This window comes from Phyllobates terribilis, unplaced genomic scaffold, assembly GCF_046119375.1.
Source record: "Phyllobates terribilis strain yellow unplaced genomic scaffold, ASM4611937v1 Scaffold_4__5_contigs__length_816908805, whole genome shotgun sequence".
Taxonomy (NCBI): Eukaryota; Metazoa; Chordata; class Amphibia; order Anura; family Dendrobatidae; genus Phyllobates; species Phyllobates terribilis.
In genome coordinates, this window is record NW_027362764.1 from 353,701,162 (window position 1) to 353,724,347 (window position 23,186).

At 42.5% G+C, this 23,186-nt stretch overlaps 1 protein-coding gene across 1 annotated transcript in view; it reads left to right on the plus strand.

Moving 5' to 3' along the window:
* The window catches only part of SEC61B (SEC61 translocon subunit beta), a 40,807-nt gene extending 20,295 nt beyond the window's left edge, over positions 1-20,512 (plus strand). The window contains exon 4 of the mRNA XM_073678411.1: positions 19,758-20,512. Within this exon, the coding sequence (XP_073534512.1) occupies positions 19,758-19,845 (88 nt within the window). The 3' untranslated portion in view covers positions 19,846-20,512. The remainder of the gene's footprint in view (positions 1-19,757) is intronic.
* The last annotated feature ends 2,674 nt before the right edge of the window (positions 20,513-23,186 follow it).

The following is a 23,186-nucleotide window of genomic DNA, read 5'->3' on the forward strand; positions in this document are numbered from 1 at the left end:
CTTATCACGCTAACCCACCAAGTACTCCATGCTTCAGCACCCCCCCTACATCTCCTCCCTTGTCTCAGTCTACCACCCTACCCGTGCCCTCCGTTCTGCCAATGACTTAATTAAAACTAAAATCATCCATAACCTGAACTTCCCACTCCCGTCTCCAAGATTTCTCGCATGCTGCGCCAATTCTTTGGAATGCACTACCCAGGACAGTTCGATTAATTCCCAATATCCACAGTTTCAAGCGGACCCTAAAAACCCATTTCTTTAGACTGGCGTATTGCCTCAGCACACTATCTAACTGTCCCAGTTTTGGCCCATATTAAAATCTTCTTCAATTTCAGGTTTCATACCATCCATGCATTTAATAGCCTTGGTCTGGATTGTACACATACCGGCTGGCGACCAGTTCATGTATTTTATCGTTTTTAGTATATCAAGGCTGCATTATACAATATATGTACATTTTACCTTTTGTGTCTCCCCCCATTTCCTCATAGACTGTAAGCTTGCGAGCAGGGCCCTCACTCCTTTCGATATGAGATATGCTTATTCTGTATTGTCTGTATAAGTCCCCCCTAAAATTGTAAAGCGCTGCGGAATATGTTGGCGCTATAAAATAAAAATTATTATAATAGTTGCTACTGGTACTACAAATGCTCTTTGAAAAGCACTATGGTTCCTCACCCTCCAAAAGAAATCGGAGGAATTCTGCACTCCCAAATTCAAATGCCCCTCTCCCTTCTGAGCTCCAGTGTGCCTAAACTAAGTTTAGCGTCCATATGTTTGACAGGGGTATAATTTCCAAAATAGTCACTTGAGGCAGTATTCCCCTCTTCTAGCACTTGGGCTCTGTATATGGAGTCCTCAAACAATTCTAGGACAAGCTGTACCACAGGAGGCAAATAACACTCCTGAGTCTCACGGTGTGGCTAAGCAGTACTGTACAGCCACATAGGTATTGCCACGTTCAGCAGAAATTGTGTGACAAATTTTGGTGCCATTTTTACCCATTTTTTTTCCCTTGGGAAAATGTAAAATGTGGGGCTAAAACCAAAATTTTTGTGGTAAAAAAATGTTTTTCCCAGGACGTCCCTCGTGGCAGCAAGACAGGAGGCTGTCCTTCCTTCTCATCCTCTAGGAACAGGAAACACACGAGAGGTTAAAAGCCCCCCAACCATACCATCAGTGGTTTTCCTGTCTTTAGCAGGACAGATGCGGCGAGGAGCACATTGGTGCGAAGATCCTAACTGAGAGCTCAGAGGGGATCAATCTCTTCCCTTCCTGTTGTCAAGAGGCTCTGGGCTGTACATCGCTGAGTAGGAGTCCCTCAGCCAGGTCAGTAGAGCGGGATGTTGCTCCTGTCCCGCCGCCACCTCCCTCTCAGGAGGGCTCTTGGCACCATGCTGCATCCCTTGGGTGCTTCTTCCAGCAAGTGCGTGGCATGCGCTTCAGCCTAGAACGCATTTCCAGTTTGGAGAGCAACATTCGATTTGGATGGCGCAGCATGTGTTCCACTATGAAACTGAAGGAAACCCTGATGGTGGACTCACTAAGCACCTGGTATAAGGTAAGACCCTATAAAAGGGTGCTTACATCAGTATGTGGCGTGCACAGTCTGACCATGGATTCTAACTCTACGCATTCAGAGGCACAGTTTGAACAATTTCTGTTCTGTTCTGGTAATGCTTCTCAACCCAACAGCTGTGTAATGTTTGCAGAAAGTAAAAATCTAATGTGTTTTTTTTTTTTTTTTTTTTTTAATTTAGGAGAGAGGCCCCTTTAGGATCTGGTTCATTTTCCCGTAAAAGGCCGAGAAGATGTCCGACCTGTAATTCCAAACTACCTGGCACACACAAAAATCAATTATGTGCAGAGTGTATAGCCAAAGTCCTCAGAGAGGCAGTCTACCTTTTTGGCCGACATGCGGTCTATGATTCGGGAAGATGTCCAGAGCATGGTCTGTAGCCTCATTCTACCCAAGATCATTCAGGATACATCCCGTCACAAGACAGCCAGATGGGAGATGAAGGAATAGTCAGATGAAGTATAGTCATACGATTCTGACCAGGACTTAGAGGCGGAAGAGATATCCCCTCTGAAGATCGAAAGAAATACCTTTTTTCATCTGAATATACGGATTAGTTAAGGGCAGTGCTGGGGATACTCGAGTACCACACACCATCCAAGATGAGATGTTCGGCGGACTGAAGATCAAAAGAAAGTGTTCCCAATCAACAAACATATAAAATATGATTCTGGAAGAATGGGAGGATACAGAGAAGAGACTTGTTATTCCAAGGGATTTCAAGGCCCGTCTCTCCTTTTAACCCAGAGAAAGACAAAATTTGGGAAGAAGTCCCAAAGTCTGACATTCCTTTTGCCAGAGTGTCAAAAAAGACCTTCATACCATTAGAGGACTCACCATGCCTCTGCAACTCCATGGATAGAAAGGCTGATGGGTTGCTAAGGAGAAGCTGGGAGGCATCCGCTGCGGTTAAACAGGTCTGCAAAAAATAAAATTTCAAGAGTTGTTTTGGTTATTCCACGTAATCTTTGTTTTTTGGTGCACCGAATCGAAAATTATCTTCATTTTGTCATAGGACATCACGTTTCCTGACAGTTTAGGTAACTATGTTAAATAAGGCGATAATGAAAATGAAAAATAGACTAATAAAAAAATGTTATTACAAATATTTCAAGAAAATCATTTTTGAACTGAAATGAGCTCACTAACACTCGCTAAAATCGATTTTTATTTATTTTTTATTTTTTCTTCCCTGTGAGGTTCCTCTTGGTACATTTACGCTTGACAGTAGCATCTGGATTGTTTCTCTGAAGCATCCAACAGTAGTCTGCCATCATTGTAATGCTCCATTTTCCCTATTATCTTCTTTCCATCTCTTTAATGTTCTGGAGGAATTGTTCACCTTGCTCTTCACTCACAGCTCCCAAATTTTCAGGAAAGTAGTCAAGGTGGGAATGGAGGAAATGCACTTTCAAACGTATCAGGCAACCTAAAGCTTGAATTGCTTTCAGCATTCATCCGATGATCTTTTTGTAGTCAGGATCTTTTTTATTGCCTAAAAATTTCTCTACGACCTCTTTAAATGCAATCCACCCTTCTTTTTGAGGATCCGTCTTGGTATTGACAAACTCTTTATCAGCTATAAACCTTCTAATGTCTGGTCCGACTAACACACTTCAATTTTGCCTCCGAGAAGCTTGGAAACTTGGTGACCAAGTATTTGAAGCATTCCCCATCTCTTGGAAGTGATTTTATGAATTGCTTCATCAAGCCCAATTTTATGTGGAGCGGTGGTGAAAGAACTTTATAGGGAGGTACCAAAGTTTCTCGGAGGATATTTTTTTTCACCGACTGTGAGCACCATCGGCTGCCAACTCTTCTTGGTCCCGTGATTTTGTCGGTCTCGACTGTCCCACAGACACAGAAAACAAGGGTATTTGGTATACCCAGCTTGTTGCCTGAGCAGCATGCACAAGACCTTCAAATCCCCACACACTTGCCAACCGTGGTCTTCATATTTAAGGTTACGAAGAACCAAATCCAAGTTCTCGTAGGATTTCTTTGTGTACAGAATGATCTACCGGGATTGACGTGTAATTACTACCGTTGTGGAGTAAAACTACTTTGAGACTTCTTTTTGAAGAATCTATAAAAAGACACCATTGCGCTGAATCATATTGGATTTTGAATTGACCCATCAAACCTTCGACTTCGATGCAATAAACCAACTTGTCTTCCTGGGCAAAGTAAGGAACAAACTCCTTTTCACAATGTCTTAACCGCGAAAAAGACACTCCCGGTAACAATAAATTCCTGCTTTTGAGCCTTGATCCGAGTAACTCATCGGCATCTTTGGGAAGTTTCAAGTCTCTTACTAAATCCTATATCTCCTCCTGGGAAAAAAAAATTTGGTCTTGTATCATCTTCAAAGTTAGAACTTGATTAGTCATGTGGTATGATTCCACCTTCATTGGAGCTAGGTATCTCTTCCAAGGTAGCAGGGGCCTTGGGTACTTTTATCTGTGCCATGGGGGATGGGACAAATTGCTGAGTGAAGATTGGGGTATGAAATGGAATGCTTCCATATGGAATTATACCCTTTCACATTGCATGAACAAAAGTAACCGTTGTCACTATGATTCTTTTGCTCTCCCCATACCATAGGAATCCCATAACGGAAAGCTTTTTTCTTACCCTTGAACCAATTTTGGAGGTCCTCAATACACCGTTTGCACACTTTGAGGCACCCAAACTTTATCTTGATCTCCAAGTTTTAGTCCGAAGTATGCTTTTTTCCACAAAGTCTGTAATATTCGGCTGTGGATTCAACACTGTATATTCACCACAAATGACACAAACGGTCAGGGGAATTAGTACACTTCCGCAAAGCCAGAACGCTAATTTGGGGAAACATGGTTGATGAATGAAATTCCAATGCAAGTTTCTTGAAAGCATAAGGACCTTTCATTATGTCACTAACCACCTGACTGCCACCAGCCAATCACGCAGCATTGATGTTAATGGGGAAAGAAAAATAATCTGCCTGCTGATGATTCACACCAGAGTTTGCAGAAGAACTTAGAGGTTTGTGGCAAGTCATGATGTTTAAGATTTTTTTTTCAATATTTTTTTCATCATCAAAACGCCAAAATAGATGGAAATTATATGAAAATAATCAAACAGCTTTTTAGTCGAAGACCTGTGTTATTAAGGCTAACGGCAGCCACTTCGGTAGCCAGATTTATGTGCCTTTGGATCGACTAGTTAGAATCAGAAATAAAATCTAACACTCCCAGGTAGGTCATCCTAGATTCACTTCCTATGTTAAAATCTGCAACCCAGTTTATGGCAGACACATCGGCGGAGTCCGTGAGGTTCTCAGCTAGAAGCAACGTCTTGTCCAATTCAACATGATGAGCTATGAAAACATGACCGTTGGATAGCCATTCTAAAAATGAGATTTGTGCAATCCTGTTTTCAGGAGTCCATGGAGAGGGCTTCTGATGAGAAAAAGGGCTTCCCAGAGGAAAAAAATAGAAAATACCACTCCTTTCGTAGACTCCGCCCATCAAAGACAGGATTACAAAGAAAAGGGGAAATGGGAAGGTGGAGTTACCCCATGGGTGGTAAGGGTACATCCACCTGATTTACTGCAGGCTCATCGGGGAGACCCTGATGCCAGAAGAATTAGTTAGAGGCTTCGGTTCTTCCTGAAGGGTTGGCAGGCTATCATGGAAAATCTGTGTATCTTGCGAACCATAAAGTTAGGCTACAGGATAGAATTTGCTTACCCCGTGCCTCCGAGATATTGGCTCACTATCCCTCAGACCCCTGCTGCTCTAAAAAGACTCTGGGGAGACGTCAGGGACCTACTAAAATCTGGCGTGGGCAGACCAATACCACCCTCAGAGATTAGGACTAGGCCATTACTCCTTTTTTTCCATAAAAAAATCTTCGGGGAAATACCGCACGATCATAAATCTGAAGCCCTTAAACCAGAGCATAAAATAGAAACAATAAAACAAATTATTCCACTAATAAAGCAAAATTCTTTAATGTGTACAATGAACCCAAGATAGGCATACAATCATGTGCCCATCCATCCCGCCTGCCATTCATTCCTAAGATTTGCACTGGAATATCAAGGAAGAGACTACCAGTTGCAGTGCCTACAACCCCCAGGTGGGTCCGAGAGGTCAACTACTACAGTACCTCTCCAGGCAAATATTACACTTGGCAGAGAAGACTGGTCTTTCTATTTCCGCGGTCCACCTCGGACTCTTGAGAACATAGTGGCAGATTTCCTCAGCAGGAGAACCATTTGGTCATTCGAATGGGAGCTGAATTTGGAAATATTCACCAACTAACCCACTTTTGGGGCATCCCATCCATAGATCTTTGCGACCCACAGGAATTACGAAGGTGAAGAGATTCTTCTCCATAGAACCAGGAGACAATCCAGAGGAGGTGGACGCCTTGTTCCAGAGCTGGGAAAGAGGCCTGCTATGAGTTTCCTCCTTTTCCACTGACCCTAGGGTCCTAAGGAAAATCCAGGAAGACTGAACCACGGTAATATTAGTATCCCCCTGGTGGCCCAAAAGAAGCCAGTTCCCTCTGGTAAATCACATGGCCCTAGAGAACCCGTTCCCACTTCCAGACGCGCACTACAGTCTATCCTAGGGCCCTGTAATACATCAGGATATACAGTACACTTCCTATGCCTAACAGCCTGGATTCTGAGGCAGATCCCAAGTTCTAAGGGTCTATTGGCTAGAGTGATAACCACCATGCAGGTGAGTAGAAAACCAGTCACTTTGACTATCTACTCCAAAGTATGAAAAATTCTGTTCTTGCAACAGAGAATCCTTAGGACACTCTTCCCAGCTGGACATTCCAAAAATTCTAGAATTCCTCCAACTAGGGTTTGAAAAGGGTTTGAGGCCTAGCACACAGAGTGCAGATATCTGCTCTTAGCATCTTTTTAGACTACCCACTGGCAGACCATCCCTGGGTTGCGAGAGCAGTCACTAGATTAAGGCCCACAGTTAGAAAATCAGTGCCACCATGGAACTTTAAAGACTAAAAAAAGATAGTTCGCTCATATCACCTGATACTCACAGGAATCCCAGGCTCACGGATTAGTGTCCAGCATACACTTGCAAGGATATATAAAGAAGGTAAAATCCGGTGCCACATGCGATAAATCCTTTTATTCCAAAATTAAAAATCACAACATGTCCCTAGGAGGGGAACAACTGAGTGAATTAAAAAACAACACATTTATAATAAAAACCCCTAAACATGTGTGATAGCTTAGTATACAAATTAGGATATTAACTCCTCCTTGGACAAGATTTGCATGCAACGAATTCTCATAGAATATTCAGATATAAACTTAGGAGAGAAAAAAAAAAAATTGCCATATAAATGCACAGAAACAGAAAATGCATATAATATTGTAAGTGCAAGCATATATGTATAATTCAATAAAAAAATTCGATCGAAATTTTGATCTATAATTCATACCTTGCGGTATCCGTGCATTTAATTTCAATATCCATAATTTTTTTTGTTATGGAGCATTTTTTCCCAATTACCACCACGATGGGGACGTGGTACTCTCTCTATGCCTCTAATATTTAATGTACTTATATTGCCCGCATGTACCTCCCTGAAATGTTTGGAGAGACCTGATAACCTGATGGATTTTGAGGCAGGATTTGCTCCTGTAATATATTCTGATATTCTTGCTTTAAGGGCTCTGATAGTACAGCCTATATAATATTTTGAGCAGCTGACACAAGTTGCCATATAGACAACATGGGAGGTGTTTCAATTTATATAAGACTGTCATATTTTCTACCCTTGTGTAGATCAGTTGTTCCCCTCCAAGGACATGTTGTGATTTTTAAATTTTGGAATAAAAGGATTTATCGCATGTGGCACCGGACCCAATATCAAATTACTCTCCATGAAAACAGCCTTTCTGGTAGCAGCTACATCAGCAAAGCAAGTAGGAGAGATCTAGGCACTATCAACGAGAACCTTATTTGTATATTCTGGATGACCGGATAATTTTCAGGCTTGACCCATCCTTCCTCCTGAAAGGTAGTGTCCACAGCAAGTTTGAACCAAGAAATCATCCTGCCATGCTTCTTTCAACATCTGAAAAAGTGAAGTTATTCCATACACTAAATGTCAGAAGATCAGTGATGCGTTATGTGAAAATTACGGAAGCCTGGAGACATGACTCAAATCTTTTTATCCAGCATTCGGGGGAAAAACGAGGGCAAGATATCTCCTATTACTGGAGAGGAAGCCAAGAGCACAAAATAAAGACAACGCCCACTTCCTCCTTCAGTGTGGTTTCCAAGAAGTCAAGTAAGAATCACAAGAATCACCCAAATTATAATCATTATTCTTGTTGTTAGTTATGCATTCACTCTTCATTGTTAGAAGAGAAGATTGAGAACCACTATAAGACAGAGGGAGGTAAAATTAGGGTGCTGTCATGGGTTTCTGGTAAAGCAAATTACCAGTAAGCAATTACAATTTTTCCTCTCACCCCATGATGGCACCCCTGAGAAACTATGATAAAGGAATCCTCTGAGAGGGAGGGAGCACCCCTGTAAAATCTTATACCTGAAGAAAGATCCCCAGAATATCCTAGTCCAATGGATAGTGCTTCAGGAAGGAAGACTGTGAAAGTTTTAGATATCATTCAATCAAGATAATGTCTATCGATTTTGGAGTGCCAACAAAAGTAAAAAATTAATTCTTTTTACTGTTTACAACAACTTTTTCCTGTTTGAAAAAAAAAAAAGGGGTCTATATTTACACACTTCATTTTATATGTATGGTTGGTTATCTTGGATTTGATTTAGATATTCTGTACTCATTAAATCACCTAACCAACAACTGAAGTATGTAGGAACTGGTACTAAAACTCTGCATGTTAATGGAAGCTGTGTGCAGGTGCTGGGAAAAGTCAAAGAGCCCTGACGCATGCACACTGCAGTTTTACACTGCCCTAGTGAGGGCTGAGAAGTACGCCTGCGCAGGAGGTCGTTGCCAGGGAGACTGTGGGTGAGAAGCAAGGAAGATGACATCAGAAGAAGGGAGGTGCTAGACCAGGATGAGCGACACCCATTGGCCCAGACCGGTTCCCAGGTGAGTATAAGCTCTTTTTTTTTTTTTGGTCTTGCAGGTCGGATTGGGGGCATATATACAGCATTATAGAATGTATGTGAGCGCTAAAAGGCCATATCGCGTATCGATCAAAACTGTTGACGGGTTCCCTTTTAAGCGATTCAAAGAACTTGGTAATCTTAGCAAGGTTTTGACTAGGGTTTCTACCCTAATATTGTTGACTTTTTCCATTGAGGGTCCCAACTTAAGGCCAAGATCTGGACTGTAAGAAACCCTTCTAATGTCCATGATCACATAATTGTTAATCTACCCAACTGTATTATATCAAGTGTAGATTGAGCATGCCAGAATGCCAAAGGGATTCCAGAAACAAGCAGAAATATTAATACTTTATTATATCCCTTAGAATGTAATGTTAAGTTTCCCCCAAGAAATGTATTTAAGCTGAACGGACACGGATATCCGAGATTTCCATCATGGGGAATTTCTGGTTACCGCATCCTAGCCAAGTACTAAGAGCGGATACAACTAGAACGGGCAAAACACAGATCTGAGCAATTCCATATAAAGAGCCATGATCCCAAATCATATAGGGATGATTGGATTTATCCTATTCTCTAATGGCATCAATATTACAACTTGAATGGATGTTAATAATACAATCAAGAAGATTGTTAGTTGAAAATAGTTCAAATGCAAAATAGATTAGTTTTCGATCAAAAGAAACAAAGAAAACCAAGTGATAACCTCTGATACACCACTTTTTTTTTCTATTTTTTTTCTTCCCTGAAGAAGCGGCTCAGTCAGAAAGAGAGATATAGACCTCATATGGTAGTGGTCAAATCTCAGATGGTCTTATGCTAAGGTTCTGTCTCATTAAACATGTATCTTAAGGGCCTATCATCCTGGGCTTGAGTAATAATCAGAACGGTCTTACCACAGTGTGAAGGCATTCATCTTCACTAGTGAAGATGCTTCTCCTTTGCCACAGGCGTCTCATTGGTAAGGGGACATTATAACTCCTTTATTGATTCCTCCCTTTATAGGTTTATTGCAGAGTTGCCGTCTAATCACTCCAAGAGTGCACAAACTGGATATTTAACAAACTCAACACTTGGTTAAATCTACCAGTTTATTACTTCAATCCCAAAATATTTATTGGTTATAATGGCTCCACAGACTTAATTTCCAATCAGTCCATTTTCCCACTTTAGCCAGGAGGATACACTGGTCTTGAAATATTTTTACCACATCCGGTATAACAATGTCTGTCGTGCAACCCCATTTATTAGGATGATGCACTGGGATATTGCTGGTTCGTCAGTCCCATACCGGCTAGTCCAGCTCCCTTAGGAGGATAGACCGGTATAATGCTGCTCGACTCAGCTCGGCAAAATCAAGTTCATATTACCACTCCATGCCAAGGGGGTAGATTGGAGTTTGTGAGTTTAATTACTTAGCGTCCAGAAAGCCATTTGAAGACTCCAGCTACGGCCTTAACTGGACTTGTTATTTAGCTTAGCGTAGGAGGGTAAACTTGAGCTGTAGATGTTTATCAGGTTAAATTCTTAGCAGTCCATCGTATGATCTCAGACTGGGAAGATGAAATGGACTTAAATTGGCATCATTCTGATTAGCGCCACCATTTGCACCCCTTACCAAGAGGACCACTGGGACATAGATATTAAATGCAGACTAGTTCAATATGCTACCCAAGTATGAGGGATTGACTGGAATCTATTGGACTCACCAGCTACCCTTTGGACTGTATTTAATAGAATCACCACAGACAGAGGGCATTGTCTGGAATTCATCCTTGCCAATATCAGCAATATTGCTAGTAAAGGGTAGTGAAGCTTTGAGACCTCAGTGAAATCAGATCTACAAGCCCCAAGTCGGCTGGCTAACCAGGCAAAAACCACAGCCCCAACACTGTACATACAACTGAAAGTCATACTCCACCAAAAGGCCCATCAAATTCCACCCGGAGGTCGACAGCTGAGGAAAATCCGAGTCCTGGCAGGTGGAAGGCTCTTCCACAACTATGAAGCCACCCCAAAACCTTCAGGCTGGCCAAACACGAGACCAGAGTTGGCATGTCAACCATGAGACATAAGACCATACTTGAAGTGGCATGCCAAACACCAGACATGAGGTGGTATGGCACAAATGAGACCCTACCCGAGTCAGCAGCAGGCCCCACACACAAGACCTGAGGGGGCAGCCATGAGGCGGCAGGCCCCACACACAAGCACTCCGTAAGGCCTTACTAATAATCGAATACAGGATCTGTTGACAAGACAGACCTCTTTAGACTCCTAAGCCACAGTACAAGACACATGCCTAGGCCAAACATAGGTAGGTACTGAATCGTTAAATGTAGATTCTCCCCCACTGATATTAGCATTTCATCACCCAACTGGGCCCCTGTACTCACTGTCATTATTACTAGTTTTCTATAGAATACGCCATGGTGTTCCATGATTCACGGTTGCTCCAGCCATATGTTCAAAGCTCCTACATCGAGCGTATAGGAAACCACATAGAAGTAGGAAGTTGGAGTTGCCTTATTATGTGCTCTTGGGCCCCCCTGTCCAGTAATGGGGGCTGATGCATCTCTATGCTATATAAGCGATCAGCCTGCAAAAAGTGAAAGTCCCATAGTGGGACAAAGTGTAAAAGTAAAGTGTCAGAATGAGAAAAAAAAAAAATTCAAAAAATAAAAATATACTGTACCCATAAATATTATGAAAAAAAACCAAAAGTACACATTTGGTATCGCCGTGTCCTAAACAACCTGACCTATAAAACTGTCCCACTAGTGAACCCTACCTATAAAACGGTCCCACTAGTTAACCCCTTTAGTGAACACGGTAAAATAAATAAATAAACGAAGCAAAAAATGATGCTTTATAAAACCGCCAAACAAAAAATGGAATAAAACGCGATCAAAAAGACGAATGTGAAAAAGGTACCGCTGAAAACGTCAACTTGTCCTGCAAAAAACAAGCCGCCATACAGCTCCATCAGCCGAAAAATAAGTTATAACACAGAATAAAGCGTTACAAAAAATAGTTTCTTCTATAAAATAGTTTGTGTAAAAGCGCCAAAACACAAAAAAAAATATAAATGTGGTACCGCTGTAAACATACTGACCCGAAGAATAAAGATAAGTTATCAATTTAACCACACGCGGAACGGCATAAAAAAATGCAAAAAAAAATTCCTGAATTGTTAGTTTTTTGTTTATTCTGCTCCCAAAAATCGGAATAGAAAGCGATCAAAAAATTTCACGTGCCCGAAAATGCTACCAATAAAAATGTCAACTTATCTCGCAAAAATCAAGCAAACACATGACACTGTCAACCGAAATATGGAAAAATTATAGCTCTCCAAATATGGCGATGCAAAAACTAGTCTTAGCAAAAAAAAAGCGTTTTTAGTGTGTGACAGCTGTCAATCATAAAAATCCGATGTGACTATCCTTAATCCTTGAGGGGTCTAGTTTCCAAAATGGGGTCACTTGTGGGGGTTTTCCACTGTTTAGGAGCAAGAGGGTCCATTCCAGTTCTGTTTGCTGGTGCTTTTACAGATATTTGTAGAAACAGCCCCAGGTATCAGGAATACTTTTTTTTTTAATGTTAATCCTGATTATTTGCTTAAAAAGCAATCTAGAGAACACCGTTTATCTGCGCCATTTACTTGTTGGCACTGCAGAATGCAGCCAGGTCCTTTCCATATTACAGCGCTAAAAATCCAGCTATTTAAAACTGGTTTGTCCATCACACGGATCACATATAAGTTCGCTCCAAATTCAGCCATTTGTAGTGAGCGTGGAAGATATTGTCCTCCACTTAAAATGGGCAAGGCACATGGCAAGGGACGAGGAACTGGATGTGATGGTGCATGCTGAGGCCGTGGGCAAGCTGAAATTGTGCCACAACAAACACTCACATCTTCTCGCTCAACCTTCCTGTCCCAATTAATAGGGGACCGCAGAATGCCACTATTGAACACAGAGCAGTGTGAAAAGGTTATTGGTTGGATAGCAGATAATGCTTCCAGTCACTTAGCCACCACCCTGTCTTCCACACGGTCAGGTCTCAGTAGCTGTGAGTCTGGACCGCATATTCCTCACCCTAATCCTCCTTCCTCCCACCATGTCGAGTGCCCAGAGACAACTGATTTCACACTTGGAAACTCTGAAGAGCTGTTCACTTATCCATTTATAGATTCGGGCCTCTTGCCTGGTCCACTTGAAGCGGAGCAAGAGGAGATCGCATGTAGCAACGCCCAAATATTTGAGCAGCCATGGTCATACAAAGGCGACGGTGGGAAAGTGTCACGAGGTGGACAATGATACACAATTGCCAGAAAGTCAGGAGGAGGACCAGGGTGCGGAAGTGGAAGATGAGGTGGTGGATGATATAGTAACTGACCCAACCTGGCAGGAGGACATGCAGAGTGAGGACAGCAGCACACAGGGGGAGGGGGCAGAGCACCCCAACAAGCAGGAAGAAGCAGTGTGGTGGCCGCAGACAGAAGGCGGGCAACCATTCCCCGTAACACCAACACAACAGACATTGCCAGTACAACTGTTAGGTCTTCCCGAGTCTGGTTGTTTTTTAAAGACTGCCGATAACCCCAAAAAGGCCGTTTGCACCATCTGCCAGGCCAGCATCAGCAGGGGTAGCAAAACTATTAGCCTGACCACCACCAGCATGATCAGGTACATGGCATCAAAGCACCTGACTTTGTGGGCCGAACCCCAGGGTTCTGGAACAGTGTCTGCGGGTGACGCTACTGCTTCTTCCGCTGTTGTGCGTGCAAGCCAATCCCCTGTCCATAGTGCATGCAAATATGCCTCCTGCCCTGCACCTGTCATTGCACGTTATCAACTAGCACCATCAGCAAGCGCGTCCTTGTCCCAGCGCAGCGTTCAGTTGTCCATGCCCCAGTCCTTGGAACGCAACCGCAAATGCGTAGCCAGCGCCCCACAGGCCACACTACTAAATTCCCACATTTCGCAACTGCTTGCGCTCGAAATGTTGCCCTTTTGGCCAACTGAAGACTGGCCAAGACTGAAGCTTTCCGCAACCTGATGGCGGCGGCTGTCCCTTGGTACTCAGTCCCAAGCCGCCACTATTTCTCCCGGTGTGCTGTTCCCGCATTACACAAGCACGTGTCCCACAACAGTAGCCGTGCCCTCAGTAATGCAGTTACCGGGAAACTCCTCCTAGCCACGGACACTTGGACAAGTGCTTGTGGGCAGGGACGGTACATCTCGCTGACGGCACACTGGGTTAACATAGTGGAGGCTGAGACACAGTCGGACCTTGGCACAGAAAACCTCCTCCCGACGCCAAGGATTGCAGGTCCTAGGTCAATCAGGGTTGCCCCCACAGTCTACAGCTCTTGCACCTCATCCTCCTTTTCAGTCTCCATCTCCGAAATGACCACATCAATCACAAGCTGGAAGCACTGCCTCGGCCAAGCGGCAACAGGCTGTGCTGAAGCTAATATGCTTAGGTAACAAACCGCTCAATGCTGAAGAGTTGTGGACAGCTCTGAAAAAGCAGGCAGATCTGTGGCGGACATCGCTGAACCTACATCCAGGCATGGTCATGTGTGACGATGGTCGAAACCTGGTGGCGGCTCTGAGGCGAGGTGAGCTCACACATGTACCATGCCTGGCCCATGTGCTTAGCATCGTGGTTCAGTGGTTTCTCAAAAGCTACCCGGAGCTTCCAGCTCTGCTTGTCAAAGTATGTCCATTTTTTAGAAAGTTAGCTACAGCTTCCGCTGCCCTTGCCGTGCTGCAGGAGCGTTTGCAGCTTCCGGCTCACTGACTGGTGTGTGATGTCCCCACGCGTTGGAACTCTACATTGCAGATGTTGGGAAGGATTTGTGAGCAGAAGAGGGCAGTTGTTGCCTACCAGCATCAACAAGGCCGTTGGTATTCAGTTCAGACTCCACACATAAGACCTCAGGAATGGACACAGATGTCAGACATCTGTACCATCCTCCAAAACTTTGAGGACTCCACCAAGATGGTGAGCAGCGATGATGCCATAATTAGCATCACCGTCCTGCTTCTGTTTTCTGAAACGCTCTGCTCACAATCAAAGAGGATGCATTGCAGGCGGAGCACGATGAGATGGAGCAAGGAACCATACAGGGTGATTACACACAGCCCAGCCTCATCTCATCCCAACGTGGATTGGGTAACCATGAGGAAGAGAAGGAGGAAGAACAGGAGCTAGTTTCCTGCGCTATAGACGGTACTACCTGCACAACTGTCATACCGTCTGTTCAGCGTGGATGGCCTGAGGACAGGGAGGAGGAGAGCATGGTCAGTCGTCCTCTTGGTGAGGACACAGAAGTCTTGCCTGTTAGCAGTCTGGCACGCATGGCTGAGTTTGTTACGCTGCCTTTTCCGTGACCCTTGTGTTCTCAACATTTTGGGTGACAGTCATTACTGATTGGTGACACTTCTAGACCCACGCTACAAGGAGAACTTTATATCTTATTCCTGAAGCGGACAGGTCTACAAAAATGTGGCAGTACCAGAAGGCCCTTGTTGCGGAACTACTAAAAAAAATTCTCATCTGAAAACGCTGGCGGCAGAGGTCACAGTTTGTTGGACAACCAAGGAGTACAGCCGAGAGAGACACAACTTCAATCCAGTAGAGGCAGGGGAACACTGTCAAAGTTCTGGGAGAGTTTTCTCAGCCTCTATGCCTTGGAGGTCCTGGCCTGCCCTGCCGCTAGCATTTTAACAGAGCGGGTTTTTAATGCCACTGGTGGAATTATAACTGATAAGTGCATCCGCCTGTCAACTGAAAATGCTGACAGGCTGACTCTTATAAAAATGAACAAGGGCTGGATTGGGCCAGACTTCTCAACACCACTGAATGATAGCAGCATAACATAAACTCAAATCCAGTGTCTTTTCTTGGGAGGTCTATTCCCATGCACCTTTTCACACCCACACATGGGTATATGCTTCCTGATTTTATCTATTTGCTCTTGTCCTCCTCCTTCTCCTAATCCTCATCCTCCACCACCATATCACCAGGGTGACCGTGGTCCGTGATGCAACACCCACATCATTTTTTTAAAGGGTGTTTGATGCCCATAAGAAAATTTTTTTATACTATATGTTCATGTATATTCCCCAGGGGTAAATGTTTGTCAGCCCATACACTTAGTGCATGGGCATTACAGGTATAGGAGACCCTCTCCTTTCTAATGGGAAAAAATTTTTTATGAGGCCCTCCTCCACGGCTTTTCCAAGGTGCATTGGAGTGCCTCCCAATTTTTGGCAACCCTTGCATTCACTGCATAGGCAAACACAATGGGAGACCCACTTCCTAATAATGGGAACATTGTTTTCAGGAGGCACTCCTCTAAGTCTCTTCAACAGGGTATTGGGTTGCGTCCAAATTTTGAGCAGACCTGCCACTCACTGCATACGCAATAACTGTATAGGAGACCCCATCTTTAGTAATGGGAACAACAAAGCATAGCCGGCTGATGGCTCTCTAAGAATAGTGAGGGCCGACTGCTGGCCCTGTAAGAATAGTAAGGCTGTGTGCCCACGATGCAATTCCTCTGCAGAAACGCTTGGTAGAAGGCCTGCCATGTTCCCTAATGATAATCCACATGTGATGTGCACATGCTGCGGAAATTTCCGCTGCGGATTATCATTGCGGAAAAAAACGCAGCACTACCAATTATTTTGCGGAAGCGCTGCGTTTTCGCCGCCATTGACTTGCATTTGAACGCATGGAATACGCATCACTGCATCTGTAGATGCGCATTCCATGCGTTTCAATGTGCAGATGGTACCCGGGTCTGGATGAGACTCTCCGCCGGACCCGGGTACCATAGAACCTGTATAAAAAAAAAATTAAAAAAAAAAAGAAAATAAAAAATAAATATTATACTTACCTTCTGATGGCCCCCGGAGTGCTTGTCTTCGCTTGCCGGCAGGTCGCGGTGGACTGAAGGACCTGCGCTGATGTCATTTAGTCATGTGACGGCAGGTCCTTCAGTGTACCGCGAGCTGCCGGCAAGCCAGGACGGATCGAATAAAGATTCCAGGGGCCATCAGAAGGTAAGTATAATATTTATTTTTTTATTTTTTACCATTCTTTACGGTCACACTTTATAAATTCATGCTGTTTGCATGGATTTATATAGTGTGACCAAGTTGTCAAGTACTTTTCCAAGTGATGCTAAAATCTCTTGGAAAGTGCTTGTCAACCCGCATGCGGAAATGCATGTGAAGAACGCTTCACATCCGCTTGACCCTGGCAGGAAAAACGCATGTACAATCCGCATGCTTTTTTTCTGCCAGGGAGATAAAGAAACACTCAGGAAAAAATCCGGAGCATTTCTGCATCGTGGGCACATAGCCTAAAGGCCGCCTGATGGCCTTATAAAAATAGGCTTTTTGACTTTGAGTCCCTCCTTCATAAATGAAACAGGATGTGTCTGATCATGTCTCACACACCACATGGCCAGATAAGGTTGTAAAATGTTAAAATGACACTTCCCAGTGAATGCATTTGTCACGGTTGAAAGCAATGCAAAAACGCCACGTGTGAACATAGCCCAAGGTGTGGAGGAGTATTTTTGGTTATTTATTTTGCTTTATATACAAGTCATTACCCTGGAAAGTATGTTCATTAACATATTTCCCAGGAAAATCCATTTTGGTTTAGTTTTTGTATGTTTTATTGTGAGTCCGTAAAAGTGGCTTAATACCTCTGACAACGTTGTTGAAAACAGTGACCTGGTAGTCAGAAATGATTCCAGGGGTCCTCCCCATGCTGTTCCCATGTCATTTGAGCACTGTTCCCATCGATTTGGGCAATTTTTAGGCCTCTGCAGACCACCGGGGGGAGCCGCCTGAAAAATGCTTGAGTTTCCCATAGACTTACATTGGATTCGTTGCTCAGGTCATCCCAATTTGCTCGACCCGAGCATTTTAGTGCTCGCCCATCACTATTAATGAGCTGTTAATATCTATGGGCCGGACACAGATCTTGAAAATCTGCCTCCAGAGCTTCTATTAAATGAAAGGATGCTCTCATAGTTAACAAACAGCCATGAGGACTCTCTTAAAATATAACCTTTAATTCTTCCTATAAAATTGGAGGGATATAGAAGATACACTTGGGTACTGCCCTTTTGAGGGCGGGAGCTAACACCAGGGGCACGACAGGGTAGTCCTAGTCCTAGCAAAATACCTATCTGTATAAATGGAAAATCCCTGACTATGTCTGCATGCCAAATGGGTGAGACGCACATTTTCTTTTTATTATACTCTATAGCACTTTGTCATGATTATATTAACAATCAGGGCTAGGTATATTAAGTAATACATCTAATAGTGTTGATTCGGTATATTAAGATTGAATTTTATGGCTGTGTGATTCAATCAATATAAATTGTGTGTCCTGACATTAATGGGGGTTATTGACATAATTATCTGATGTATACTTATTTGGGATATGATGTTTTTATGGGAAGAATTAAATGTTATATTTTAAGAGTCCTCATGGCTGTTGTTGGTTATAGATGCTGTGGAGTTGATAAGCCAAACCTTTGACTTCTCAATTTCCCTGACTGACTCCTGACTCTCTCATAAATGGCTCATGCTTAAGTGATACATTTATTGTAGTAAAATGGGAACATCTGGCTTTTCATCACCATTAAATCTGTTTAGATAGATGATACATTTTTTCCTGTTCACTCTAGCAGTTCTGAGAGGAGTGCACACATTCCATCTCAGTGCCTTTTTCCTCTAATCTGTAGAGGAAGAGCTTCACTACTGAGCGTGCATATAAAGTGCAGCACAGATTCATCTCCACTAAAAGCCTAGAGCCTTAGATCAGCAATAGAACAGACATTTATAGGACCTTTTCAAGACTTTTACAAATTATGAAAATGTATTCAGCACATACTGCATTGTACTACTGTACTCGATTTATTATATAAATCAGTCCATTTTATACTGACTCCAACTCCACCAAAATGGACACCAACTCCATAACTCTGGCTCCACAGCAGTGGTTATAAACAAATCTAGGAATTCGGTTTTTTTCTTCTGTGTAACCTAAATTCTCTTTGAATAAGCTTTTGATTGACTTCAATATAAGTTTGTTTTTTTCCAGCCTAAGGTATGTGCACAAGTTCAGTATTTGCAAAATAATTTTCTGCTGTAAATACTGATGTGTTTGTCAGTCTAACCCAGGGATGGAGAATCTGTTTTCTGCCAGGGGTCATTTGGATATTTATACCATCCTTCAGAGGCCTTAACGAATTGCGCACCAACTCCACCCACAATACGTCCTGACACTAAAGCTGGTGTCAGGACGTGATCTGTGAAAATAAAAAGGGTTGGTGCTAAAAGAACATTTTTGTGGGAAAGATTAAAATGTTATTTTTTTTTTCCACCCACATTTCTTTAATTCCTGTGAAGGACCTTAAGGGTTAATAGACTTGTGTGGTTTTGAAGACTTTTGGAAATTGGTTTTCTAAGATTTGTTGTAAAAATTAGAAATGGCTGATAAACTTTTAACTCTTCTAGCTTCCTAACAAAGAAAAATTATGTTTTTATAAATGATGCTGATGTAAACTAGACCTATGGTAAATGTTATTTATTAACTATTTTGTGTGGGTAAACTATCTGTGCATAAAATTTCAAAGTTTGAAAAAAAAAATTGACATTTTCAAACCTGTCAAATTTTCAATATTTTGAAAAATAAATGCAAATAACTACCAAAGTTTACCACTAACAAGGTACAATATGTTGTCACAAAAAACAGTCTCCGAATCATTGGGATGTGTGGAAGCATTCCAGAGTTATTACCACATAGTGACACTGGTCACTCAGTGGAAAATGAGGCTGTGTCATCAACATGCAGAGTGACTTTGTCACTAAGGGGTTAATGGTGCCATATGCTGTAATATAAGCAATAGACAGGCTTGTTTTTATGAGACTACCTAAACAATTGCATATGTCATATGAGACCTATAAATATAAATTCTTATACTTTTTGTCTCTCCTTTATAGAGGACCTGTTCCAGTTCTGGTGATGAGCCTGCTCTTTATTGCATCAGTCTTCATGCTGCACATCTGGGGAAAATACACACGTTCTTGAAGAGCTTCCAGCTAATCTATTACTGGACCAAATCACTTGGACTTCAGAGAACAGTCTATTTAAGCGTAGATTTAACTTTTGATATGACGAACGCTCATCTTTTATACAACAGTTAGAGGATATTGGATGGCTTTGGGCATTTTTGGTTTTACTTAAGTGCTTTTTTTTTTTTTTTTTTTTAAACGAAATAATTTTTGGATTTCATTAAAACTATTTCAATATTTAGATTTTACAGGCTTTCTTTCCTTGCTGAATGAATTATCTGAGATCCTTTCAAGTCAGCCCATTTTGATGAGTTTCTAACTTATCTTTTTCTGATCATCTATTGTATTGATCACCACATCAAAGTACTGCTCAATTATGATGTGGTCATAGATTGCCATGGGGGAGTTCTGGGAAAAACAGCTAAGCGTTAACTCATTCTGCAGCCAGCAGTGTGCATGGCAACAAAGCCTGTAAAATCCAATCTGTAATGTTTTTAATGAAACCCATTATTTTATTTCTTTAGCCCAGTATACAAGCGTTTTAGTAAAAATAAATGTCCCTGAAGCTCTTCATGGCCTTCAAAGTCAGCATTTTCATGTTATCCAAGTCTGTAAATAAACTGGTCATTGTCAAATTACTACAACAGCTTTTGTTTGTTGCCTACATAAAGAATGAAAACAAATTCTATGGACAAGTGCCATTTTTTTTTAACCACATAAAATGCTTACTCACCTTCAATATTCTTGCTGTATAATTTACTTCATCTCCTTTTAGTTACATCTATACTTTAAACGCCACTTCATTATAGGAAATTGAGTCATGTGATCTCCTTTATGATAACCAGTCCAGTACTTTCTCTAATGTGTAGACAGGAAACCAGTTTGTGACTTGGTGAACTATAAAAGCCATCCTGGCAGCTAATTCCTTTCCACCTGTGCCCTTGTATAACCTCCAATGCAGATAAAGGTATGCTCTATGTGGAGACACGGGAAGGAGTTTTTCCCCTAATGTGGGGCAATTGACATCTGTCAAATGGGGTTTCTGCCTTTCTGTAAGTCAACATGTTCATATAGTAGCTTTATTTTATTTTTATCCTGATCTTGAAAAATGAAAACTGCTCTGATTGGTTGCTCTTTCTGTTGGACCTTTTTGTAAATCTGGCCCATTATTTCTAGTTTAAATAAGAGTTTGATATATTTGGGGAGACACTGCATAATACATCTCAGAACAGAAGTCCGATCTGTTACGGGCAACCACTCGATGGGAGCAACAGTGTTCAAATAACTGTCATCATGGACTGTAGTCTTCATTAGGGGAAACATCACAGGGAAATATGATGGCAAACAACCCAGCCTTGGTACATAAACTAAAGCAGGTATAACACCGGGCATACACAAAAACCTCTGCATTATTCTATAATAGCCAGTGCTGCACTACATAGGCAATAAATATGCTGAAGTACTACTTTTGCATTTGTTTTCTGACCCATTTTTCTTCGCTTTTTTACACTTCGAATGGCATGGCGTGCAGACGTGTTTTAACCAGTTAAAAAAATAATGGAAACCTGACACTTCCCCCAACCTTGTAAGGAGACTATTTCAAGGGATATGATAAAAGAAACCTACTGGATCCTTTGTGAAAATTCCAGATGCAGTAGGGCTTAATATGATTGTATGTAAATATCATATCTAGTATAATAATGGCTTTTTTGTGCAGTAAAAATGCAGAAAAATCTTAAATGTAACCTGTCACTGGGATTTTGCTACCTCATCTGAGAGCAGCATAATGTAGGAAAAGATTCCACTGATGTATTAATGGGCACAGCTGTTGTGATAATCACTTTTTCGATGTAGTAAAGCTCTGAAAGCTAACCCTGCCCACACCAGAGAGTCACAGCTTTCTGTGTATTTATTTTATTTACTCACTTCTATAGCGTCATTAATTCCACAGCACTTTACAGACATGATATTGAAAGTGAGCTGTTAATCAGAGGAGGAGGCATGGCCTGACAACTGCAGGAGGGAACTAATCTGTGCTGTGATAAAACAATGTATGGAGACAACACACAGCCTAATAAGTGATATAGCTGAAATCTGTGTATTAGCCCATACCTGATGCTGCCCTGGGATTACATAGCAAACCCCTGCTGACAGATTCCCTTTTTACACATCGGCATTTTACTTGTAAGAAGCCTTGCATCTATAATATAACGGGGGATGCGTCCCTCTGTCTGAAGCCTCGATAGACTGCGCATGCGTGACACGCTGTCTGGCTCCAGACCAGCCGTTACAGGTAAGAGGAGGTGTATGGCGCCAGAGATCACGTTATGAGTAGACACTGAACTCATACCGCGATCTCCGGCGCCATACTTGCATACTTACTTGACCGGGAGGCGTGTTGCCACTGCGCCTCTCTTCTGGCCAGAGACCGGGGGCGGAGTGAGGCTTTGTATCGGCGCGTGCGCATAGCGATATCCGGCGCCGCACTCCTCCGGCAGAAGAGGACGCTGGAGTACAGAGAAGAAAGGTGAGTATAACTGTTTATTTTTTTTTTTTTTTTTGTATGTGTGTACAGTGTGAAAGGGATGAGGGGGCCACACATACCAGGATTGAGGGGGTGAGGGGTACCACTCATACCAGGATTGGGGATGAGGGATGGGCCATGCATACCGGGATTGGGGGGATGAGGGATGGGGTACCATACATACCAGGATGGGGATTAGGGATGGGGTGCCACGCATACCAGGATTGGGGGTGAGAGGTGCCACGCATACCAGGCCAGGATGGGGGCAGCACAAATACCAGGAGTGGGGCAGCACATACCACACATACCAGCATGGGAGACCATATACCAATAAAAATGCTCGCCACCCGGGCGTAAAACGGGTTCAATAGCTAGTTTCAATATAGTCTACAAAGTAGTATGCAGGAAAGTTGAATTTGTCAAATGTCACAAGTAGTAAAGGCCTCATTGTCCGGCTGTTCACTGAAGTGAGGTTTGGGTAACATTGCTTAGAGCCATTGTGCTGACTTGTGCCTTATGCAGAAGGGTTATTTAGGAGGTGCATTAGAGTAGAAGTGACGTTGTAAAGTTTAAACATGTCAGTAGCAGTTGGTTCAGAAGTCAGAGTCCATGGCAAATCCTGTTTTTACAGAACTCATCCATGCATTTTTCATTTAATCATACAGCTAACAATAGTGGCTGCTAACAGGTAATATTCTGCTCACTGTTTTGACTCTTGTCTGTGGCTGCACTGGGAATTTGTTCAAACTTACCACTATACATGCTGTTTCTATCCTTTTATATGTGGTCGTTTATTTTGCTTTGCTGTCCAGACACACAAAGGCCATTGCCTG